Raw genomic sequence first — 21872 nt, 5'->3', positions numbered from 1 at the left:
TGGTTAGGATTCTCTCAGATATATTACCATTATACACAATGACCACGTGGGACTTATCTCTGGGATACAAGGATGGTTCAACACACAAAAACTAATGTGATATACCAATTTAAGAGAATTAAGGATTAAAAAAATCATGTGATCATCTCAATAGATGCAGAAAAATATTTGATAAAATTCAACACTCTTTCATGATTAAAAACTCTCAACAAACTAGGAATAGAGAGAAATTATCTCAACATAATAAAGGCATACAAAGCCCACAGTTAATATCACAATCAATGGTGAAAAATCAAGTTTTTCCTCTAAGATAAGGAATAGGCAAAGATGACCACTCTTACCACTTCTATTCAACCAAAAGTCCTAGCCAGAGCAATTAGGAAACTAAAGGAATCCAGACTGGAAAAGAAGCAGTAAAACTATCCCTGTCTACAGATGTCATGATCTTAAATATGTAGAAAATCCTACAGATACCACCAAAACAAAACACTTGTAGTTGTACTTTTATACACTAACAACAAATTATCTGAAAAGGAAATTAGGAAAACTATCTAATTTACAACAGCATGAAAAAGAATGGAACACTTAGAAATAAATTTAACTAAGGAGTGAACAACTTATACACTGAAAAACACTGATAAAAAATTAAAGAAGACACAAATGGAAAGACATCCCATGTTCACAAATTAGAAAACTTAATTTTGCCAAAATAACCATACTTCCAAAAATGATCTACAGATTCAATGCAATTGAAATCCCAATGATGTTTTTTTACAGAAATAGTAAAAGAATTAAAAAATTCATATGGACTCACAAAGGACCCCAGATAGTCAAAACAATCTTGAGAAACAAGATTGAACCTGGAGGCATCAACTTGCTAGTTTCAAAATATATCACAAAGCTAAGGTAATCAAAACAATATGATACTGGTATAAAAACAGACATATAAGCCACTGGAAAAATAGAAACCAGAAATAAATCAACATATATACAGTCAACTGATCTTTGACAAGGATACCAAAGGATTACACAATAGGGAAGGGATAGTCTCAACAGACAGCATTGGAAAAACTAGATATTCACATGTGAGAGAATGAAACAGAACCCTATCTTACACCATACCAAAATCAACTCAAAATGGATTAAAGACTTAGACCTAAGATCTAAAACTGTAAAAACTCCTATAAGAAAATATAGGCGGAAAGCTTCATGACATTAATCTTGCCATCATTTTGTGGATGATACTAAAAGCACAGGAAACAAAAGCAAAAATAGACAAGTGAGACCTGTATGAAACTAAAAAGCTTCTGCACAGCAAACAATCAACAAAGTGAAAAGGAAACCTATAGGCAGGGAAGAACATTTGCAAATCATTTAACTGATAAGGGGTTAATATCCAAAATATATAACTCCAAAGCAAAAACCAAAGCAACCACAAAACAAAACAAAAAACCTAATAACTGGTTTAAAAATAGGCTTAAGGACTTGAGTAGACACCTGTGGTGATGGATAAAATTTAAAAAGTGGTGATGAGGATGGAGAAATTGGAACTCTTGTACACTATTGGTGGAAATGCAAATTGGTGCAGCACTATGGCAAAAAGTATGGAGGCTCCTCAAAAAAGTAAGAATAGAACTACTATATGATCTAGCAATCCTGCTTCTGGGTATTTATCCAAAAGAACTGAAATCAGAATCTTGAAAAGAAATAAAAAAAGAATCTTGAAGACACTGTGCTGAGTGAAATAAGCCAACATGGGGGGACAAATATTGAAGATTCTAGTTATATGAAGCATTTAAAATAGTCAAACTCATAGAAAGCATAAAATGGTGGTTTTCAGGGGCTGGAGGGAGGAGGAAATGAGGAGTTTCTAATTAGTGAGCATAAAGTTTCAAGACGATTAAGTTCCAGAGATCTGGTGTTTGACATTGTACCTATAGACAACAACACTATATTGTACACCTAAAAATACGTTAAGAGGGTAAATCTCATATTCAGTGTTCTTGCCACAAAAAAATAAAAATTTTAAAAATTATTACCATAATATGCATTTGCCCCTGAAAAAAAGATAGTTTCTATTCCCCATGGAAAATAAACATGTCCTCATAATAGCCATTACTTTTATTCTAAACATGGATACAGAAGAATAATTCATTATGCACTTAGTTTAATTTGCCACTGGTCATATTAGGTTTGGACCCACTCTAATAACCCCATACTAACTTGGTTATCTCCAAATAAGGCCACATTCTGAGCTTGGGGTTTGGACTTCAACATATCAATGGGAGTGGAGGGAGGCAAAATGCAATACATAACGCTACATCATAGCCTATATAAAATATTTGTTGGAGGTAATTTTTTTAAACTCTATTTAAATAAGTGGACATAAAAGTTCATTCACTCTCTTAAACCCATTTTTTTAAATAAAAAAGGATAATATACAACAATTGAGATCTTCAAAATTCTACAGTCCATTAATAACTGTTGATGTTCTTGGTATATTTGAGGGACAAAAATATTCTGAAGTCTTCCATATCAAAGGTAACACTAAATTCAGTAAGATTTTGGTACTAAATGCATTTATCATATACTAATCCTTTAAAAAATGGAAATCCATGGTAGTTCCCTTATTATTTGGGTTTCAAAGGATAGTAAATCCAAAATATGTGCTTAAACAAGATCTGCCCTTGAATAAAAGCCTGGCCAGGCACCTCAGGTCTGATGCTAAGATATCAGGGACCCTGCCTACTTTTCTACCTTACAGCTCAACTGCCTTGAACACATCTTATCCACATAGTTCAAGATAGCTAAGTGAACATTTATACTGGTGCTGATGGGAACCAGGGTTTTCAGTGTGAGAGAAAAGACTGAGATTTAACATCAATAAAGAATAAGCAAAGACCTTGAAGTCCTAACTATGAATTGGAAACATAAGACTTTTCATCTAAAAAAGACAAAAAAAAAAAAAAAAAGTGTTTCCTAGCTCTGTTCACTAAACCTAATAACTGAAATGTGACTTTAAAAAAAAAAACCAAAAAGGGATCCCTGGGTGGCGCAGTGGTTTAGCGCCTGCCTTTGGCCCAGGGCGCGATCCTGGAGACCCGGGATCGAATCCCACGTCAGGCTCCCGGTGCATGGAGCCTGGTTCTCCCTCTGCCTGTGTCTCTGCTTCTCTCTCTCTCTCTCTGTGACTATCATAAATAAATTAAAAAAAAAAAAGCCCAAAACCATAAAAACCAACCAGAAATAGCTGATTCCAGGTCTGTGGAAGGAAATGTACAAGATGGGCCCAGAACATATTGTCATTCAGGAGACCTAGTTATCTATCAATGAAGACTAAAGTTACGGTAGTCGTCAACTTAAAAAGGCTCCGAAATGACCAAAAATGAGAGTTGTAAACATTAATAAAAACAGTGACTGTAATAAATTGAAATATATTAAATATGTATAAAACATACATGTACAGGCATACCTTGTTTTACTGTGTTTCGGTTTATGTCGCTTCACAGGTAATTGCTTTGTTGTTGTTTTTTTGTTTTTGTGTGTGTGTGTGTGGTTTTTTTTTTTTTTGCTTTTGTTTTGTTTTTTACAAATTGAAAGTTTGTGGCAACCCTTCATAGAGCCACGTCCATTGGTGCCATTTTTCTGACAGCAATTTGCTCATTTCTCATCTGTCATATTTTGCTAATTCTTGAAATATTTCAAACTTCTTCATTATCATTATATTTTTTATGGTGATCTGTGATCAGTAATCTGTGATCTTACTATTGTAACTGCTTTGAGGTGCAATGAAGCGTGCCCATAAAAGAGAGCGAACTTAATTAGTAAGTGTTGTGTGTGTTCTGACTGTTCCACTGACCAGCTGTTCCTCCATTTCTCTCCCTCTCCTGGGGCCTCTCTATTCCCTGAGACACAACAATACTGAAATTAGGCCAATTAATAACCCCACAATGGCCTCTAATTGTTCAAGTGAAAAGAAGAGTCACATGTCTCTGACCAGAAATGATTACACTTAGTAAGGAAGTCAAAAGCTGAGACAAGTTGAAGGCTAGTCGCTGTGTGCCAAAAAGTTAGCCAAGTTTAAATGCAAGGAAAAGTTCTTGTAGGAAATTAAAAGTGCTACTCCAGTGAACACACGAATGGTAAGAAAGTGAAATAGTCTCATTGCTGAGATGGAGAAAGTCTGAGTGGTCTGGACAGAACATTAAACCCGCCACAACAGTCCCTTAAACCAAATCCAAAGCAAGGCCCTGACTATCTTCAATTCTGTGAAGGCTGAGGGACGTGAAGGAGCTGCAGAAGAAAAGTTTACAGCTGGCAGAGGCTGGTTCATGAGCTCCAAGGAAAGAAGCCATCAGCATAACATCGAGTGCAAGGTGAAGCAGCAAGTGCTGACGTAGGAGCTGCAGCCAGTTCTCCAGAAGACCCAGCTAAGGTAACTAATGACGGTGGCTACACTAAACAATACACTTCCACCGGAGATGGGACAGCCTTCTGCTGGAAGATGCCACCATCCAGGACTGTCATAGCTGCAGAGGAGAAATCAGTGCCTGGCTTCAAAGCTTCAAAGACAGTCTGACTCTCTTGTCAGAGGCTAATGCAGCTGCTGAATTTCACTGGAAGCCAATGCTCGTTGGCCGTTCCGAAAATCCTAGGGCCCTTCAGATTTATGCTAAATCTTCTCTGCACATGCTCTGTAAATGGAACAAGAAAGCCTGGATGATACCACATCTGTTTATAACATGGTTTACTGAATAATTTAAACCCACTGTTGAGACCTACTGCTCAGATTTAAAAAAAAAAAAGATTTCCTTTCAAAATACGACTGCTCATTGACAATGTACCTGGTCACCCAAGAGCTCTGATGGAGATGTACAAGGACATTAATGTTGTTTTCATGCCTGAATACAACAGAAATTGCTGGTTCATTGATCTGTAAGAGAACTGATCTCTGAATTTTTTTTAAGATTTATTTATTTATTTATTTATTTATTTACTTACTTACTTACTTACTTACTTATTTATTTGAGAGAGCTCAAGGAAGCACCCAAGCAGGGGGAGTGGCAGAGGGAGAGGGAGAAGCAGACTTCCCACTGAGCAGGGAGCCCGACATGGCACGCAATCCCAGGACACAGAGATCATGACTGAGCCGAAGGCAGCCACTTACCTTATTGAGCAACCCTGGTGTCCCTGATCCCTGAAATTTTGTTAATTAAACAATTGAGGCCTTGACCTTTTTTTTTTTTTTTTAAGATTTTATTTATTTATTCATGAGAGACACAGAGAGAGCAAGGCAGAGACACAGGCAGATGGAGAAGCAGGCTCCATGCAGGGAGCCTGATGTGGGACTTGATCCCGGGTCTCTAAGATCACACCCGGCACCAAAGGCAGGCACTAAACTGCTGAGCCACCCAGGGATCCCCCCTTGAAGAGTTATTAAATGGTTTGCCTCTAATGTTATACAAGGAATAACAACAAGACTATTTTTCAAATTCTCTTCTTTTAGTGGAAAGGAAAAATGGACAAAGGAAAGCGACTAAAGAGATATTAAAATTGAGCTCTAGGGCAGCCTGGGTGGCTCAGCGGTGTAGTGCTGCCTTCAGCCCAGGGCGTGATCCTGGAGACCTGGGATCGAGTCCCACTTTGGGCTCCCTGCATGGAGTCTGCTTCTCCCTCTGCCTGTGTCTCTGCCTCTCTCCTCTCTGTGTTTCTCATGAATAAATAAAATCTTTAAAAAAAAAATTGGGCTCTAACAAAATTAAAATTAAACATGTAAAATATCAGGAAAAACAATGTTCAAAACTGTAGGCAAAGTTCCCATCTGGACATAGGGACTTCCCATTTCCTAAAATTCATAAGCAGTGAATTTGCCAGTTTGCGTTTAAATATTAGTTTGCTGGAAGAATTACATGGAAGCAGTCCCTAAGAGCTCCCCAGCCTGTGAATTGAGAAATGAAGAAATATAGAAGCAATGGCACTTACGATACATATCATCCCCCTATATATCCCAGAGCCCTTTGTTATGTTCCCATTCCTGGATGGGACAAAAATATTTATTTTCTTGTTAATCTTTCTGTGCCTCAGTCTCCCTACCCAGGGAACTAATAAGCTCTGCCTTACAGAGTTATTGTGAATTCTGAAGATGATTTAAGCCATCTAGCTAAATGCCTAGTATGCTACTTTAATTCTCAAACAAGAATCTTCAGTTCAGATTGCAGTAAAGGTAGCTTAAGAGACAAATGATGGCTGGCTGCTATTCTCATCATAATCCTCGTGATTATTACCCTAGGCCACAAATCAGCTAATGGCTGGGTATGAGAGATACAGCTTGACTCGATGCCTTTTCCTCTCTTCCTTTCACGGAAAAAGTGCACCCCTAGACTTTTCCTGTTTTTCTTCATACTGTCCTGTTCTCGTCTTATGCATTCCATGTTCTTCATCTCCTTGAATATTACAAATATATATATTTTTTTCCATGATGTTCTATTCAGTTTTGTGGTACCCACCTCCCACTTGCTGCATCTGCCAAGTTCTCTTTTCTTGTGGTTCATTTCCTTATATAATTGATAAACTTTGACTGTGAGCTCATCTTTATAGAGAGATTGCTATGTACAGGAGTCTAGTACTCCCTGAGCTATGGAGACTTTGCTATGCAGACTTTTCCATTAGTTTCTGCCTGGCCATGGGTTTCAGAGATGCCAGACCAGTTAACAGGTCAGTTCCTTGGATGGTGGTCCCTGAAGCATATAGTAAAGTGAGTTCAGATCCCAGACTTGAGCTGTATGGGGTATGAAGCTGTGCAGAGTCTATGGACAGGGTTTAACAGCTAACTCTTTTGCTGCCATAGTTAAAGTGAATGGCAAGCTTCTTTGCAGCATCCTTAGGCCCACAGGGAAATATTTTTCTAGCTATCATCTCACTGTCTATAGTGGGTTGTATTTTTCAAAGAAGGATGCACTAATACATACCCATGCCAACATGTTCTTCCTTTGGTGTGATGCTGAGTCTTGCTTCAAGAGGTGAGGTCGGTGTTCTGCCTCCCTGAAAACTAACTTCCTGGTAAATTAAGTGCCCTGGAAGTGACACTGTGTGATTTCCAAGGCTAGGGCATAAAAGGTGACACAACTTCCACTGGCTCTCCCTTGAGATAATCACCTTTGAAATCCAGCCACCATTTTGTGAGGAAGCCAGGTAACAGGAAGAAGTCACTATATAAGGGTTCCAGCTGACACCTACAGCTAAAGTCTCAGTCCACAGCTGGCATCAACCACCAGACATGGGAATGAATGAGCCTGCAGGTGATTCCAGTCCCAAGCTTTCGATTCTTTCATCTGAGGCCCAGACATCATGAAGCAGAGCCAAGCTGTCCCTGCTGTGCACTGTCCAAATTCCTGACTCACAGAATCCCTAAGCACAATAAATGGTTGTTTTCCATGACTAAGTTTTGGAGAAATTTGTGATGCAGTCATAGTAACTGGAACAGTACTTCTTTGTGACTTCCAGCTTTCGGCAGATGCTCAACAGTGGCTTCCTATGTGAGTGTTCCTTCATTTCTGGCACCTGGGGATTTCCTTCTCTTGGTCCCTAGCTCAGCCACATTTCCATAAATTATCTTATTATATTTTATCCGGCATTTGAAACATACCAAAGTAGAATGGAGTCCCATCCATGTCACCTCCTTCTGCCACACAGCCCAGAAGTTCCCATAACTTTCAAATGAGAACATAAATAATTGATATATTTAATTCCTCTTATATATAAAGATAGCTTTTATATATAGATAGATACTTGAAAATAAAAAAGAGAGTAAGTCCTATAGAAAATATATTTATTAAAGGACAGATAATTCATTCCAGGAAAAAAAAAATACAAAGGATCAAAGTTAATCCTCACTAGTTCTCAAATAAAAGCAAAATAATATAATGAGTTACTAACTTTTCCCAGTTACAATGGCAAGGATTTTTCTTTAATACTAGACAATGTAAGATGAGGTAAAGGAAAATAGAAGCTCTCATAAGAGTTCAGTATATGTATGAATATAGTATGTCCAGAAAGCAATCTAGCAATATATATGTCCTTATAATTTTATATACTTTTGATCTAGCAATTCCACTTCCAGGTATGTATCCTAAAGGAATGATTGTTGATACATACAAATATTTATCTTCAAGGATGCCAAATTCTGTACTTTTTATAATAGAAAAGAAAAAAGGCTGAAAATAACCCAAACATCAATGAGCAGATGGTAAGATTATTTTTAGTTTAAAAAAAAAAGATATTATTTATTCATGAGAGACACAGAGAGAGACAGAGGCAGAGACACAGGCAGAGGGAGAAGCAGGCTCCATGCAGGGAGCACGATGTGGGACTTGAGGATCACGCCCTGGGCCAAAGGCAGTCGCCAAACTGCTGAGCCACCCAGGGATCCCCTTTAGCTTTGTTTAAAGCAAAATAGTTATTAAGTGAACATAAAAACAAGTTGTGGATTCATTGAGAAAGCTATTTATTTATCCACAATGCCAGTCATTGCGCTAGCTGAAATACAAAAATGATGATGATGCAAAAGCGTACAGTATGTTGAGGGCAACAAAGTAAACAAACGATTATAGTTCACTATAATAAATATTAACGAAAAAGGTTATGTTTCAATTCTGTGGTACAACAGAGCATTTGTTAACCCAGCCAGATTGGGGAAGTAGGAGTTTTGCTTTTGTTTTTGAGCAAGGGACGTTCAAATTAAGTCCTACTGGTTCTCATAAGTAGCAGTTGACTGTGATGGTCAGTAGGCTGCATGTCTACTAATATTCTTGCTCCTCCAGAGAATAGAGTTGTTCCTAAGAAGTGCCTACTTCCCCATGATTGGAGCTTGAATGAGTGTAATTGTACGCTTTCTGCAAGAAGTCTTTAAGAAGCAGGTCTGCTTTCTCCATACCTTCCTTCTCCTCTTCCTTCTGCTGGCTACAGTGAGATAATAAGCAAGTGGTAATGAATGGTAGAGCCTGGTCCTACAACCAACTGGAAGAAAACTGCCTGCAGAACAGGACTATCTGCCTCACAACTCTTGTATGAGCAAGAAATAAACTTTTACATGTCACATCACTAAGATGTTGAGATCCGTGTGTCATTACAGTTAGCAACAGGCTAATACATGTAACTTTTTATTCCCAAATGTGAGGACATTAGCTCACTTACTCAAATACCGTCACTAAGCATGTACTATGTGCAAATCAATATACCATGTGCATGACTGATATGAAGAACTAAACAGAGATTTTTGCCTTCACAGAATTTCCAGAGCAAAAGGAAAACAGTCACTCACATGACTGTAATATAATGCAAAGTGTGACATTACAGCCTGATAGAGGATAGATATTTCACATCAGGAGAGTTAAAAGAAGGCAGATATTACTTTCACTTGGAAGTTCAAAAAAGACTTGGAAAAAGCTAGAAAATGATATTTAAATAGAATTTAGACAGGCAGAAATGGCAGTAGAGGCATTCCAGGAAAAGATATAGATGTGAAAGATGCCATGGAAGATGGAGCAGGGTTCAGATAAGAGTACTGTGAGAGATAAGGAAATGACAGACTGGGGCGAGATCACAGACAAATCTGAATGCTAGCCGAAGTGGTTTGCACTTCCTTCTTTGAGCAATGGGAAGGCACTGATAGGTTTTGAACAGAGGTGTGGCACATTCAGAGCCACGCATTAAGATTAATCTGGCAGAGGGATCCCTGGGTGGCGCAGCGGTTTGGTGCCTGCCTTTGGCCCAGGGCGCGATCCCGGAGACCCGGGATCGAATCCCACATCGGGCTCCCGGTGCATGGAGCCTGCTTCTCCCTCTGCCTGTGTCTCTGCCTCCCTCCCTCTCTCTCTGTGACTATCATAAATAAATAAAAATTAAAAAAAAAAGATTAATCTGGCAGAGACTAGAGCCAAGTTAAGACCTACAATCATCATCATCATCATCATCATCCAGAGTGCTTAAATTAGAGTGGCAGCAGTGAGACTACAACAGCTGATTGAATTTAGGAGGCTCAGAAAAGAAAGAAAGAGTCAAAGATAACTGAGACTGTGAACGAAGGTGACTTAAGAGAATGACGAATTACATTCAAAGAGAAATTGCTAGTCTGGCATGGAGAGCAACAAAGGGCTCAGTTTTAGATAAAATGCGTGGAGGATGTCCAGGCAGAGCTATTGAACCTAGGTCTAAGCTGTAGGAACTGAGGACTATAGCTTTGGTTGGGAGAAGAAATTCTAAGAGTTATGTATTCACGGGTGAGAAGTAAGGCCAGAGACTGGATTAAAGTTGCCAAAGAAGACTTGGAAGGGAGAAGAAAGCCAGATTTCCTTAAAATGTGTGCAAAGTAGGAAGATAAAGAAGATAAAGAAGCTGAGAGGTGATTGGAGAGACAGACAATACAGAAGAACCATAATTATAGGAAGCACTGGACCGTGTCCAATTCTATAGAAGTTAGTGGCAGAAGGTACCAGTAATAACATAGCAACACCTAAAGTACAATCTCATTTAAGCCTCAAAGAACCCAATGAAACACAATTCCCAGTCAATTACTGACCAGGAATTCACATCCAACAAGGAACACATATTCATTGGAGTAAAATGAGCCTGGATTCTAATCTTGATTCTGCCCTTCAATAGCTGCCTAACCATAGGGTCATGAAGAAAATAATAGTGCCTCCGAATCTCATAGGGTTAGTGAGGATGAGATTTCAAAATGCATGTAAAGTGTTCAGCACAGTGCTGGACACATAATAAACACTCAATGAGAGAGGGGTGGAAGCTATTGTTTTGTTTTTAAATAGTAAACACAGATCTTTCTCAATACAGTCTGTTGATGGAAATGTAAATCATTAAAGACTTCTTTGGAAGACAAGATTCTATCATACACACATCGGACCCAGCAATTCTTCTTCAAGGAATTCAATTTACTGAACTGTCCCCAGGTATAAGAACGTTCATTGTTGCATTGTTTGCAATAAGGAAAAATTGGAAATCTTAATGAGGAATGGTCACATAAATCACATCTATACCATATGATCATACATCTGTATGATACATCTACCATATCAATGCAAATCTAAGTAAACTGATAAGAAGTTATTTCTCACATCTTTTTCAGTACGAAAGATAATTTCTCAAAAGAATCCAGATATGATTCCAATGATTAAAAAAACATGAAGAAAGAATAGAAGGATAAACACCAAATTAACTCTAAGATGTGTAAGAAAGAAAAGAGAAAAAGGTAAAGAGGGCTTTCATGTCTATCTCTATATTCTTCTGTTTGAATGAGAGCTACTGATGCATTATAATGTAATTTTTTAAATGTAAGAATTCAAAAAAAGAAACATCAGAAGTATTTTTGAAGAAATGGCACTGTGACAGGGGACTTTTTAAAAAGATTTTATTTCTTTTATTATTTATTCCTGAGAGACATAGAGGGGGAGAGAGAGAGAGGGGGGCAGAGACACAGGTAGAGGGAGAAGCAGGCTCCATGCAGGGAGCCCAATGCGGGACTCGATCCCAGGACTCCATCCCAGGACTCCAGGATCACACCCTGGGCGGAAGGCAGGCGCTAAACCGCTGAGCCACCCAGGGATCCCCCATGTGACAGGGTATTTAAACTCACCATTAGCAAGGTAGATAAAAAGCCAATGAAGATGGAAGAGCAGAGATTCTTGTGCTTCAGGGAGTACAGTACCCTGAAAACGGTTTCAAGCTGCATTTCTTTAGAGGCTCCACTGTTCATGTCTATGACCCCAAAAAGGTTGTAGGGGTAGAATGACTCCTACAATAGAACAGACTACCTGCATGACACAAATCTTTTCTAGTAATTGTAACCCCTCATGAAAAAAGTAATAAACACACACACTATATAGGTAAATCAGAAATGGCACAAAGCAAAGTCAGCAGAGCTAATTAACACGGTCAGGGTCCCAAGTCCTGCTCCACATGGCCCTGTGCAAGAGTGACGTACAGCGGCAGTCAGGGGCAGAGGGTAAACACATCCCCCACAGCACCCTCCAGGTTAAACCCTGGCAGGTTGGAGGGAGACCCTGTAAGGCGTGTCCACCCGATGTATGGAGACGCATGCTCGCCTGTGCAGGCTCCAGGCTGGCAGGGAGGTCCTCTTGCCCCGGGTTCGTTCCCGTGTCTCTCTGCGCGGCAGCCGTGGTCTGGTCCCCAAGCCCACTCGCCCGCCAGCTCCCCTCAAAGTGCATCAAGGAACTCTTGGAGGGACCCTTGTGCCTCACTGGGCTACTTTCCCCTGCCCGGGAGGGGGCCTAGGCAGCTCTGCTCTGGGCCCTCCTCCCCACCTCCCTTCAGCCCTGCCCCTGCAAGGACCCCAACCCCTCCCTGCCCCGCGTCCCACGCCACCCCCCAGGCCGGGGTCCTCCGGAGACCACCGCACTCACTGTGCCCGCAGCTGCCCCGCGGAGGGGAGGGGCCTCTGGGCGTGCGGGGGCCGCGGCGGTGGTGCCCAGGCCTGAGGCTCCCGCGGCGGGGTCACCGGGGGCAGCGGACTCCGCGGGAGCCGGCGGCGGCCCGCAGGAGAGCCGAGCCCCCGGCGCAGCCTGGCCGGGGCGTGGGGCGGGCGGCGGCGGGGCGGGGAGCGCACATGCTCGGCGGCCGGCGGCCCGGGGACGGGGACGGGGACGCTCGCCAGCGCGGCGAGCCCGGCCCGGCCCCGCGAGCCGCTCCGGAGGCCGCAGTCCCGCCCGCCCGACGCGCGCCAGTTGCCAGGCGCCCGGAGCCTCCGCGCCGCCCTCCTGGCGAGGTCACCTGCGGCGGACCTCGCAGAGCGGGGATGGTCGGTTGGGGTGCCGCGCCGGGAGGGTGTTTGGGCGGCTAGGAGGCTGCTAGGACTCCCTCGACAACTAGCATAGGTGCCACCACCACTGGCGTCACTGTTGGGGGCGGGGTGAGAGGATGCTGAAACAGGACTGGGTGCACAGGAGTCAGCCGTGGCACGAAAGTTGCGCCATGCACCTGCAGCCTGGGTAGGTGAGCAGCTGGACAAGGTCGGTGATGTTCAGTTCTCTGGGTCGCACTTTTAAGATTAAACTAACCAGGCTCTCCAGAGTACTGATGAGTGTACTGGAACTTTCAAACAGCTCAGCAAAACCTGCTAGCCCAGTCTTAGGTTAAGTGACGTAGTCATCCGAGTTCCCTCGCCACGTCCGCCCGAATTCCATATTCTAAGTCTCCTTTGTCTAGGTTCTTTGGTGAGGAATTAGATGTGTCCCCTCCCCAGTAAAGCCTAGCACCCAGACTTGTGCGGTAGGGCCTTAGCATCTACACTTTTACCAAATTATGTTCTAAACTCTTTACCTCCATTTCATGACCCCAAACAGGGCTCCAAGTTTAGCCCTAGGAACAGATGGCTTCAGATCTTACAAAACTGAAGTTGCACACCACTTTCTGTTTTCATCAAGCTCCATACTTCCTAGCTCCTCTTGTTAAGAAAACTCAAGTTAGACCTGGAACCTAATACTTGCCCCATCACTTGGTGATCCTGGGGAAGGCAAAGTTAACCCCTCATCCAAAAAATGGGGATAGCCCTATACGTAGCTAATAGGCAGCACAGTAAAAATGACACCAGGATCTTAAAGACAAAGTGCTGGGACCTATTCCAATTAATCGGTTCTGGGATTGCACCCAAAGTGGAGAACAAAAGACCAAGGATTACGTGGATTAAGCGTACACTAGCAGTGAATACGTGATCAAATGTTTATTATTAAATGGTCTACTTTTGAGTCGCTTTCACATCCTCTTGGCTATCCTATCCCATCTGCCACTGACACGGTCTCCCAACTCTTGACTCCTGCTGTTTTATCACCAGTTGTCCAAATTCTACCTCCTTTGTGAATTTTCCCAATCTGCACAGCATGAACAGTCTCCTACATTCCCTTAACATGCTGTTGTATTTTCACATAAAACCTACACAATAAAACTCATTTTTGAGTCCTTTACAGTAATATGTGTATCACTCACACACACACCTTAACCTCCATGAACACACAGTGCAGCCCCTACTCCTCTCACTATTCACCATGGACAATGTGCCAGTAACCAGAAAATCAAAAATTTAAATTGCTATTGCTCTTAAGAGGCTTGATTCAATCAAAAAATCCCAAAAGGACTGCAATGCACCAGGCATTATTCTAAGTGCCAAAACAGAGAAGGCAAACATTCAAACGTTATAGTGGTTTCAGTACATATTTTCAAAACCTTGAGTGGCTGTGAAAAGCAACAAGAATAAATGGAAAAAACATTTCAGGTAATTGAGATGCTATGACAAATATAGGGTTATATTAAGAGATGTGTCAGAGAAGGTCTCTTTCCAGAATTAAAAAGTCAAACACAGACCTGAGGGCCCAGTGTTCTAGACACAAGATTTTAAGGGTCAAGACCCTACATTAGAAGCTTGTCATTTTTGAGAAAGAAGATATAGCTGGGAACTAGAAAGACCAAGGAATAGTCCTCCCAAACATTTCTCTGCTGTAATTCCTGGAATATGCTGCCAAGGTAGGGACTTTTCTGATATATTTAAAGTAAGGAATTAGAGATGGGAAGATTATCCTGGATTATCTGGGTAGCTCAACTTGATCACAAGGGTCCTTACACTTTGAAGATGGAAGAGGCTATAAGCCAAGAAATACAAGTTATTCCTAGAGCCTTCAGAAGGCAGGCAAGCCTGATGACACCAATTTAGCCCAGGGAAACCAATTTTGGACTTTTTACCTCTGAAATTGTAAAAGACAATAAACCTGTCTTAAATCACTTAGTTTTAATTTGTTACAACAGCAATAGGAAACAGAAACTTAGTGCCTACTCTATGTCAGGTACTAGGTTGGAAGGACTAAAAAGCTGGCCTTAAAAAAAGTTTATTGGGATCCCTGGGTGGCGCAGCGGTTTAGCGCCTGCCTTTGGCCCAGGGTGCGATCCTGGAGACCTGGGATCGAATCCCACATCAGGCTCCCGGTGCGTGGAGCCTGCTTCTCCCTCTGCCTGTGTCTCTGCCTCTCTCTCTCTCTGACTATCGTAAATAAATAAAAATAAAAATAAAAAAATTAAAAAAAAAAAGTTTATTATCCAAGGAAGAGAGACTTCTGTATGAAAGCAAGGTTTTGGCTGGTTTGATACCAAATCTGTAAAGGAAAGCAGTGGGGGCAGAATGTTATCCATCTTCCCCTATGGGGTGGGTCCCAGCACCCCCAAAAGCAGATACATCCTAGACATCCCAGTAGCACTTATCTCACATTGTGCTAGGTCTAGCGTACTAATTAGGACTGAAACATGTAAGTATAAGCCATTTTCCTTTGTATGACCCTGCCAGGCAGTACTCAAGCTACTATATATAATAAATATTTCCTTAGTATTTTGAGCCAGAACTGCTCTAAACATTTTATATTATCTGACATCTTCATCAAAATCCTTATTAGGCACAGCTATCTTCCCCATTTTGCTGATGAACAGATTAATTATTGGCCCAAGCCATTAAGTGAAGGCTGGGTATGAACCCACTTTGGCTCCAGAGCCAGCACTCTTAATCCAGCCTACCACAAAGGAACTTTCAAAGATAAGCAATACCAGTTAACACCTGTTAAAGATCAGTGAATGTAGTAACTAAGCTTTGTGACTGGAAAACCAGGGTAGTGGGTTCTTACAATGGTGGATCGTTAAAGGGTACAAATGTACATTTACATATGTGAGGTGAATTTCTGTAGTAGAACCTGCTGGGTAGGGCCCAGACTTTCAAAGGTTAGTTAGCCCCTTCTGGCATACAGATACCATCTTTTAGGTGGGTTTTCTAAACAAGGTGTCAACCTGCATTTCAATAGGTTCTAACAGTTCATATCCCTTTTTGGGCCTCAGAACCCGGTGAAGACAGACCAATTACCCCCTACTTTATGCACTAGGACCTGACTGCAGGAATTATCACCTTGACAACATGCCTTCCTCCACTCCCACTCTTTGAAACTGCCTAAAATTCCTTTATTCTGAAGCAACTGCTTTAGCCTTCTCTATGGCAACTAGATGTCTGCACCTCTTCCCAATTCCCAAACTCTTATTTCCCCAACCTCTGGACCTCCGGCTCCACTCAGATTAAGAATTTATATGGAAAATTGAATTTCCCAGACTGAAAACAGAAACAGATCCAGACGACATGTACTGCCAATACATCGTGTTTCCTTATCCTACATATTCCTACAAAGCTCTCTTCTTACCAGCTTCCAAAGCTTTGGAAAGCAGCACAAAGTGCTACTTTGGGTAATGTATCTATTCATGGGCTGTAACAAACCTACCACCTACCTCTAGCTCCTTTCAAACACTAAGTAGGGATGATACTGATGCAGGTGTCAAAAGAATCAACAAGGCACCTGTTTCATAATGCATCATGACCCTGGCACAGTGAGGGCTACAGAAACTTTTGTATGTACTTTGTATCATATTCTATAGTGAAAACTGTCAGTTCACTAATCTAAGTGAGATACATACAATACATATGAATGTTATTCATAAAATTCAATTTTTGCTCACTAGTGCTATTGGTGCTCCAAAATAACTTGTATCTATGGGCACAAATTTCATTTCTTCCTTTGTAATATACACAATTTATAACGGAATTACTTAAAATCTTACCTAAATATGCAAAACAAGAAAAAACAAAAATTGGAATGCAAAATGAAAACATGGTCACACAGTACTTTATAGAAAAGTCAAAGCCTCAGAAGATAGAATTTCAGCAACAGTATTTTTATTCGTAAACTGAATTTTTATTACCTTACCCATAAATCACGCACAAAGGCCTATGAAATAGGCTTCCTTCGAACAGACCATTTTGGCTAACTCAATGGCACAATTCAAAAGTGAAAAATTAAGATTTATGCTCTGTAAAGAGTCTTTAATAAACCCAAGGAATATTTTCCCACCAAGATACAAACTAGATCCTAAGTTTGAACGCAAATGCTGATGACTTGGCTTAATTTTATCACACCAAGGTTTGCCTGTCAAGGGACAGCAGAGTCAGGCTGGAAAAAAGTCACCAAGACAACAACACATTTCCATTTGAAAGTAGTCATTTATTAACTGACCAGATTACAAAAATAATCATGGTAGATACCTGAAAAGGAAAACAAAACTAATTAAGGAAACCACCTTAATAGATTATAATTAACATAAATCAAGAAATTAAGAAAGTGCTCCAGTTTCCATCCTTAAGATAAAAACCCCACGCTTTTTTCTCTTCTCCATAATGTCCCCAAAAGGAAGGAGTAATCAAATCAACTCTAATCAAATTAAGATGGTTGGCTATTTCCCTCCCTTAAAAATACTGATTAGAACCCAACCAAACCTCCATCACTATTTACCCAAAAAGGTATGAAACTATCATTTTTATTAAGTAAACTTCTATTAAGATGTAGCTTGCTCACCTTAGTTCATCCTTCTAATAAGCCTATTGATCTGGTCTTCCCTGTTGCCAGCATCTCCACCTTCTACAAAATGGGTGGTCTTTTTCTTCATTCCGCCACGTGGAGAAGATAATTTGAAGGGCCATAAAAAGTTGTTGGCTTCTTTGAAACGTTTTCCAACGGTATAGATCTCGTGAATCAGATCCTCCATGCAGATGATGCCATATTTACCTGAATATTTTAAGATCATTAAAATCGTTAGCTGTTTTCACAGATTATGTTAGGATATTCAGCAACAACAACTACTGTCTGAGAGACTTTAAATCAAGAGTAAAGAAACAAAAGGGAAATACATGGCTACATTTACCAAGATAAAGCTTGACCCACTGAAATCATAACTTACATTTTCCATAGACTTGTGCATTGTAGGGCATATGGCTAAGATTCATAACAGAACGTAAGGCCACAAAGTGCCAGAAAATGCCAACTTTGTCTCAAAGATCAAATTTCACCTCAAACAGGCAGAACTTACCAAGAGACTGAGCAATCAATGTGTTATCTGTCAGGGCAATTCGCTTCTTGTTGATCTTGCCATAACCACGCTTGTAGATCAATTCATTCACTGACTTCAGGTTTGGGTACCTGAAACGGGAAAAACCAGACATAAATGGCCAAAGGTTATCACCATTAGAATACTTAAAACCCATCTTGCTAACACAGCCAGTTCAGAAAGAACTCACGGGAAAAGAGACTTACCCCCATGCTATATACGGTTCCACAATCCTTAGCATGTTAACTGAAGCCTTGTTGAGCTTAACAAAGGTGCCATTGAAGATCTGGCGAAGGCGAAGAAGCTGCAACACCTTTCGAACCTTTGGGCTCACACCATTGATACTGCAGCGAAAAAAAAGAATTCACTGAGCTTTATCAGAATTTATATTAATAAACGAGGAATTAACCATTATAAATTTCGGACAACTCAAGTCCCATCTAAACAAGACTCTTTTCACATTACGAAGACCATTGGCGTTTTTCCTTTAGTTAGCTGAACTATTCTATCCCCTGACCCAACCTGCCTCTTCCACAACAAGCAGGCTTTCTGTTAACACGTACCTTTTGACATTTAAAACTTGTCTCATTTCCTTGTTTTGGATACAAGAGTACCTATGAACCTACACTTTAGCCTCTATTTTAAAAGATTTTATTTATTTATTCATGAGACACACACACACACAGAGAGAGAGAGAGAGAGAGAGAGAGAGAGAGAGGGGCAGAGACACAGGCAGAGGGAGAAGCAGGCTCCATGCAGGGAGCCTGATGTGGGACTCAATCCTGGGACTCCAGGATCACACCCTGGGCTGAAGGCAGCACTAAACCTTTGAGCCACCTACTTTAGCCTCTTTTGAATTAAAATTCAAATACCCAGTTAGAGAACAGATAAGGGCTTTGGGCCCAGGGCTTGCACAACAAAACCATCAAAACACCACCTCATGTCCTAGCGACACCAAAATCTTTATTCTAGTGTTTCAGAAACAACGGCCCCAGAAGTTACGAAGTTCTGCTGAGACCCTGTAGACTTCCCTTCGAAACCAGGATGCAGTTAAAACCCAACTTACCCTCTGATCCTGATGACAAATGCCAACTTGGGTTCTGCAGGCACGTAGAAGTTGCCGGCTTTTCTCGCCATCCTCGCCATGCGAATCTCAGTTCTGTACATCTGCCTGTATTCCTTGTGGTAATGCTTAGCCTTTTCATAGATAAGCTTCCTCCTTGCCTTTCGAAGCTGGAAACCAAGACCAGTTATTCCCCCGATTTTTAACTCAACACCATTAGCCCTTAACACCTAAGGACCAGTTCCTTAGCGGTCCTCTTTATTGCCAACACCAGTTCTACAGAGGGAAAAAAACGTTCCCCTGAAACCTTTTCCTTGCTGTAGGGTGCATGAATTATTTCCAAGCACAGACACCACCACCTTCATTTACTATCGCTCTGAAGAGCTAATACTAACGCCCAAGCTCACTGGTACCCGGGGGTAAAGAAGCCTCGCTGAGAAGGAAGCCCGATTTTCAATCCCAACCCCAAGGCCTCTCTTTACACGGAGAGGTGCCCCACAAGTTGACTTACCATCTTTTGGGCAAACTTTTTTCTCAGACGCTTGATCTTCAACTCCGCGAAGTTCCTTCGCTTTTTCTTAAGGGTTTCCGGCACAGCAGGAACCTTCTTCTTCTTCTCTCTGGCATCAGTGAACACAAACTGACCAAGAGCTCCAACAGCACACGCACGACCCCGCACCGCTGCGCGTCCGTCCCGAGCTTGGTCATCGAGCCATACCGCCGTCCCTGGCTCTACAACCTCGCCCCTTTAGCTTCTCCAACGTGCTCTGCTGCAGGATGCAGACTTCGGCGGGGTTCTAGGCCAGGGATCCTCGGCCTTTCAACACGAGGCCCTCCGAGACTACAGCACACTCCCAGCGAATGCACGGTCAGTCCCGGGCTCCCAGTTAGAGCCAGCACGGCAGAGACCGAGGAACCTGCTGCAGGACTCGATCTACCCCTAGACTCTTCCCGAGTCTGCGCGTGAAGAGCTTAGGAGTCTCAGGAAAAGACGTTGTGAAAACCTCCCAAGCACCGCCCTCATTCAGGTCTGAAGTCCCACATGCTGAAAGCAAAGGCCTGACGACAGGGGCGACCGGGCCAAATACCAGGCAACGATGAGCCCAACTGAGGCGTTCTGAGCCTCCCACCGGTCGCGCACCTATTCGGCTCTCATCCCTCGTTCCCCGTATCCCAAACCTCCGCCCCAAGGCCGCCTGCATCCCATCTTGGCCTGGCGCCCCCCACTAGTGTCACAGAACGTCACAAACACACAGACAAGTGGGTAAAGGTACAGGCTACAGCCGGATCGAGGGAAAACGAGACGAAAAATCCCCAGTTTCGTGGATGGAGAAGGATTATCAAGCGGACGAAGAGCAACTTACTCTGCACCCTCCATGGTTCCAGCCGGAAAAAGAGGAAGTTGGCGCATGCGCGCTGCCCACTTAAAGACGACAAGCGCGAAGCCCCACAACTCATAGGTGTCCCGGGATAAGCCAGAAAAGAACTCGCAACTGAGAACTCTCGCAGACACAAAATTAAGTGCTCCCTGTGTCTGCCTCTTGCGATCAAGTTTCGGGTAAAATTCGTAGGAGATAGTGCGTGCACCGATTAGACTCTTTAATCAGCATCACAAGAGCAAAGAATGCTGACACCTTGACTACTCGGGGTCCTAGTCCCCAGGCTGCGCGGACTCGAAGTGCACCCGGCGATGGACGCAAATAACACGCCGCACCGGCGTGAACTACAAGTCCCAGCATGCAGCACTCTCACCGCCCGCCCGGCCGGAGGGCGACGCTCGACCGGGGGCTGTAGGCAACCACGGCGGTGGTGAGTTCAGCCAGGGAAAATGAGAGCCTTTCGGCCCACATTCCACAGGGCTGGCTGCGAGTCCAAGTCGCGGCCGAGACCTGGCTTTTGACGGCCTTCCCGGCTGTCTGCCATCGCTGGCCACAAGCCGGCACCCCGCGGCCGCGCTGCCGAGGTCCTCGTCTCGGTTCCTGCCAGCCTGCGGGGCTGTCTTCCTCAGCGCCTGATCGCAGGCGGGGCCGTCCAGAGTCCCGCTGCTCAACCACAGCGGCGAGATAGGGACTAGCGCCGACTCGACGGCGGGAGGAGGATGGCCCGGGCACTGCGGCCCGCCAGGCCCGGCAGGCGGAGGCCGGGACACCCTGCGGCAGGGGGCGTGAGCTGCGAAGGGAGGCGCGACGGGGGCTGGAGGCTGCGGCCACGGCCATGTGAGAGGGGCTGCCCCGCCGCGGTTCGGCGGACGGCGGGCGGGGGGCTGGGCCGGGGGCGGGGTGCGCCCGGGGGCGGGGAGGGCCGAGCGGAGGGAGGGCCGATGCCGCTGCCGGCTCTTCCCGGGCGAGGGTTATATAGCGCGGAGCGTGGAGCCCGCTCAGAGGCGGCCGGGAGCGCTCCGACTTGCGGGCGGCGCCGCGCTGCGGAGCCCAGTGCCCGAGTGACAGCCGCGGGGAGTGCGGGGCAGGGGACGCGGGAGCGCGGGGGCGGCTGCAAGCCGTTGGGCAGCGCCCCGCCGCGCCGGGCGAGTCGCCCCTCCGCGGCGCCCCCGCCGCCCCGCACCCCACTCTCCCACCCTTTCGCAACTTGGGTCAAGTTGACAACTCCCGCGGCGGCCGGCGGGCCCGTGCGGTCTGCGCTGCGCGCCCCTCCCCGGGGTGAGAGGGAGCCGCCGCGCCGGCTCCGGGGACGCTCGGGCGGCGGCGGCGGCCGCGGCGGCGGCTTGGCCATGAGGGCGGCGCGCGCCGCCTGAGTCGCGGCTGTCACCGCCGCCGCAGCGGGACCGGCCGGCCGGGCGCTGCGGGACAGACGGGCGGGCGGCTGC

At 43.8% G+C, this 21872-nt stretch overlaps 2 protein-coding genes across 16 annotated transcripts in view; both read right to left on the bottom strand.

Annotated features, from left to right (window-relative positions):
• C28H8orf89 (chromosome 28 C8orf89 homolog) overlaps nucleotides 1-14238 on the bottom strand; it is a 45408-nt gene extending 31170 nt beyond the window's left edge. Inside the window, exons 1-2 of one of the 15 annotated variants that reach the window (XM_077876565.1) lie at nucleotides 12117-12372; nucleotides 11648-11806 (exon numbers count right to left, since the gene is read on the bottom strand). Coding sequence is in view for 5 of the 15 variants with exons in the window: in XM_077876562.1 (XP_077732688.1) it covers nucleotides 3473-3618 (146 nt within the window). In the remaining 10 variants the exon portion in view is untranslated. Of the gene's footprint in view, nucleotides 1-3472; nucleotides 4968-11647; nucleotides 12374-12434; nucleotides 12544-13008 lie in introns of those variants that run through there. The other 14 variants (XM_077876566.1, XM_077876570.1, XR_013367167.1 and 11 more) reach the window with 14 other exon arrangements.
• Nucleotides 14239-16758: 2520 nt separating this feature from the next.
• Nucleotides 16759-20567, bottom strand: RPL7 (ribosomal protein L7). The gene is made up of 7 exons (XM_077876559.1): nucleotides 20413-20567; nucleotides 19560-19668; nucleotides 19052-19218; nucleotides 18192-18329; nucleotides 17968-18077; nucleotides 17457-17666; nucleotides 16759-17146 (listed from the first exon to the last, which is right to left on the bottom strand). Exons 1-6 carry the CDS (start codon nucleotides 20457-20459, stop codon nucleotides 17458-17460), a joined length of 780 nt encoding a protein of 259 aa, XP_077732685.1. The 5' UTR covers nucleotides 20460-20567; the 3' UTR covers nucleotides 16759-17146; nucleotide 17457.
• Nucleotides 20568-21872: the final 1305 nt, after the last annotated feature.

The sequence above is a fragment of the Canis aureus genome, chromosome 28 (assembly GCF_053574225.1).
Source record: "Canis aureus isolate CA01 chromosome 28, VMU_Caureus_v.1.0, whole genome shotgun sequence".
In the NCBI taxonomy this organism is placed as follows: domain Eukaryota; kingdom Metazoa; phylum Chordata; class Mammalia; order Carnivora; family Canidae; genus Canis; species Canis aureus.
The sequence above is the reverse complement of the archived record's forward strand: the minus strand, read 5'-3'. Positions and strand labels throughout refer to the sequence as shown.

Coding starts and splice junctions, on each gene's coding strand:
- RPL7 (XM_077876559.1), bottom strand. CDS start 20,459: ATGCGCCAACTTCCTCTTTTTCCGGCTGGAACCATGGAGGGTGCAGA. Junction 19,669..20,412: donor GGAACCATGGAGGGTGCAGA/GTAAGTTGCTCT, acceptor CACTGATGCCAG/AGAGAAGAAGAAGAAGGTTC. Junction 18,078..18,191: donor GAACCGTATATAGCATGGGG/GTAAGTCTCTTT, acceptor TTCCCGTTTCAG/GTACCCAAACCTGAAGTCAG.